Source organism: Drosophila novamexicana, unplaced genomic scaffold (genome assembly GCF_003285875.2).
Source record: "Drosophila novamexicana strain 15010-1031.04,08,12 unplaced genomic scaffold, DnovRS2.1 tig00000564-arrow-pilon, whole genome shotgun sequence".
NCBI lineage: Eukaryota > Metazoa > Arthropoda > Insecta > Diptera > Drosophilidae > Drosophila > Drosophila novamexicana.
The window spans coordinates 2,084,264-2,087,450 of record NW_020824810.1 but is presented as its reverse complement, the minus strand read 5'-3'; the positions used below and the strand labels follow the sequence as shown (position 1 = coordinate 2,087,450).

The window sequence follows — 3,187 nt, the reverse complement described above, 5'->3', positions numbered from 1 at the left end:
AAAAACAACAAAAGAAAGAAAAATGAAAACATAAGCAACTGATTATTGAGTGTCCCCACAATATCTAGAGAGTAATATAATTCATTTCTAAGTTTAAGTAATTTCTACATACTCCCTACCCCGTCCCCCAAACCAAACCAACCCAACCCAACCCAATCCCCCCTGCTACATATATATATTACAAATGTGCCCCACAAACCAACCTAAAATTCTCTATATACGACGAGCATACAATATATATATATATACATGATAAGGAGCATGAACAAATAAAGTATAAAATTAAACGAACTTCATCTCGTTTCCGGTCTGGCGTTAAACCATGTGAGATGGTTGCGCCAGGGGCCTAGCTGGAGGCCGCCGGACGGGTCGCAGGTTGCGGATAGCGAACGGCCTGCCCGCCCGTCTACGGGCAGGTTAGCTGTGAATATGCGCGGGTGAGCTTTTAACCCCGTTGCCAATAAGCAGCCCCGGACAGCCAGCGGGTGAGGCGGATGTTAACGCCTTGTCGACCAGGCGCTTGTGGGGCCGCCTGTCAAAGCATAGCCCCACACACACACGCGCACACATACATACACCCTAACTAACACACTAACTCATTAATCCAATCCTGTACCCCATCATCATGATCATCATCATCTCATCTCACTCCGGGCCGGACTAAGGTGTCATTCGAACCGTGCCGAGAGTCGGCCAGGCTGGAGGCCCGGATTACCAAATAGTTCAGTCGCAAACGGCGGGCTCAGGCAATTGGCGACCGCCTGTTCCAATTAGCCTTACCCGGGCACTGCGGATCTCTGCCCGGGCGGACCGTTTCTTTCTCCGCCACTCGTGGGAATCACTAGCAAAATGTATAACAGAAACTTTATTCAAAACAATCCAACAACAAATCAAAACCAGAATCAAAACCGAATGCCGCAGAATTTCGGTGCGCTCGGAGGCTTCAATTCCATGCGGAATATGCCGCCAAGACGCGACGATTTTGGCGGGCAGCAGCAGCAGCAGCAGCCCATGCCGCAATTGGGCATGCAACAGTTCCCGCCGAATCAACAGCGCAACCAAAGCCAACAACTAGGCATGGGACCGGCGCCCATGTTCTTTCAAGATCGCTTCAATAACAACAGCAACAGCTCCCTTTCACATTGCATGCAGAGGCTGTCGGGCGGACAGCACTTTCAAAACCAGGGTAATCTCACCTGGCCAAACCGAGAATCTGCAATCTCTCAGGGGCAATTCAATCGCGGTCCGTTGGATACGCCGCAGGGCAATGTAAGACAGTTCAATCGCAGTCCGGATAGGGGGCAGGGACCTCTACGCGGGCAGCTCAATCGCAGTCCGGATAGGGGGCAGGGACCTCTACGCGGGCAGCTCAATCGCAGTCCGGAGAGACCTTTGGGAATGCTGCGCGGGACGATTAACATCAGTCCAGAAAGGGGACCGGGACTCTTGCGCGGCCCGTTCAACAACAGCTCAGAGGGCGGGAGGCCAGGCGTTCTGCGCAGGCTGTTAAACAAAAGTCCGGAGAGAGGATTGGGTTTCCTAAATGAACAGCAGCTGTCCAGCCGCAGTCCGGGCAGAAAACCGGAGCTCTATCGCAGGCAGCACAGTCGCAGTCCAGACTGCGCAAGAGAGTTTGGCGGTGGACGGCGTAGCCGTAGTCCGGTGCGTGGCATGCGGCGACTGTTGTCTCCATCGCCTCCACGTAGACAGGATAGCCCACAACACGGCCTGTCCAGAGAGTTGTCGCCGCCGCCGCCGCGGCAATTCCGGCGAGATCTAAGCCCGGGGCCTAGACGCAGCCCATTGCCGCCACGTGGCAATGGGAACAATGCCGGCACCTGGCGTCCCATGGTGAATCTCAGCAGGCCGCAGAAAAGGGAGCTGAGCCGAAACGAAAATGAATTGAGACGGCAGCGTCAGAAACGCGAACCAAATATACCGTCACCGGGACAACCCGGTGGCAAGGGTGATCCAAACAGAAGAAACCTGAGCGGATCGCGCACCAAGTGGTATGTGCGCTACCTCAAAAAGGGCTTTCATCCCGATGAAGCCTTGCGCATGGCCAGGGAGCCAGTGCAGCCAGCAGCCAATTATCTGCGGGGTCCCGTTGACGATTTGCCTGTTGACGAACAGTTGCCGTCCTGCGAGAGTCCCCGCGAAGATTTCGCGCACAATAATGAGCGCCAAGCTTCAAGTAGAAGTCCTGAAAGGGACGAACGGAACGAAAGGAATCCCAACGAAATGACTGTAAGCCTTATGCCCGTCGGTTATCCAAATGAGAAGCTGAGCCATCAGGAAAAATTGGATCTTGAGGAGGCCATACTGCAGGAGGTGGTCATGGCTGGCGCCAGTGCGGCAGCTCCCTTGCGTTTTTCCAGCATCCATTTCAAGGCCGGATTCCTGAAAGTGGACTGCTCAAATCAAGCCACCGCCGATTGGCTAGTGCAAACCGCCGAACACATATACTCGTACAAGGGACGTCCTGTCGTGCCGAAGCTGGGTGATCCAAAGTCCAAGTTCTTCTACATTACGATTTTTCTGCCACGCAGCGAGGGCAAATCCGATGAGTTTCTGCTGGGCCTGATTAGATCGCAGAACAAGTACAACACCGATCTCTGGAAGATAGTCTCACGCAAAGCCCAGGCCGGCGGCACCCTGCTCGTCCTCAGCATAGACAAGACCAGTGCCACGGATATAGCTGCCAACGATTACGCAATCTTCTATCGTTACGGCACGGTTCCTGTGCGTGGGCTGCGCAAGAGATTTGGCGACAAGTCACCGCCGCGACCCTCTAATCGTGCCGTTAGAAATTCCAAAGCCACACCTTTGAAACCTGTTAAGCAAGAAACCAATTCCACCCCCCAAAAGCCGAATCCTGTTGTAAAGGATGATCCTGTGGAGGAGCCAGAGGACTCGCCGCTTTGCATTAATCTTGCATCCGATGACGAGGGCGAAAACTAACTTCAGTCTTGAAGCATTTTAGCATTCTTTTGGGTGACTTAAGAAGCAGATTGCAGAAATTATTTTAGCAAACCTTTCTCTCAAAAGCAATCCTTTAAATCACCCATATCCCGGTGTCTAATAAAAGCATTTCAGTATTCCATAAAAATCTTTCTTAATGTTTCAGATTTTCAAAACTTGATCTTTGTTTCGTGTGCGGTAAAGCATTATATTAGAATTGAAATAC

General features: G+C 52.1%; 1 protein-coding gene across 1 annotated transcript; it reads left to right on the top strand.

Annotated features, from left to right (window-relative positions):
• Window positions 1-326: 326 nt before the first annotated feature.
• On the top strand, window positions 327-3,116 carry LOC115762274 (serine/arginine repetitive matrix protein 1-like). Its single transcript, XM_030704437.1, has 2 exons — window positions 327-1,298; window positions 1,344-3,116. Exons 1-2 carry the CDS (start codon window positions 850-852, stop codon window positions 2,959-2,961), a joined length of 2,067 nt encoding a protein of 688 aa, XP_030560297.1. The 5' UTR covers window positions 327-849; the 3' UTR covers window positions 2,962-3,116.
• The last annotated feature ends 71 nt before the right edge of the window (window positions 3,117-3,187 follow it).

Coding starts and splice junctions, on each gene's coding strand:
- LOC115762274 (XM_030704437.1), top strand. CDS start 850: ATGTATAACAGAAACTTTATTCAAAACAATCCAACAACAAATCAAAAC. Junction 1,299..1,343: donor TTCAATCGCAGTCCGGATAG/GGGGCAGGGACC, acceptor CAGTCCGGATAG/GGGGCAGGGACCTCTACGCG.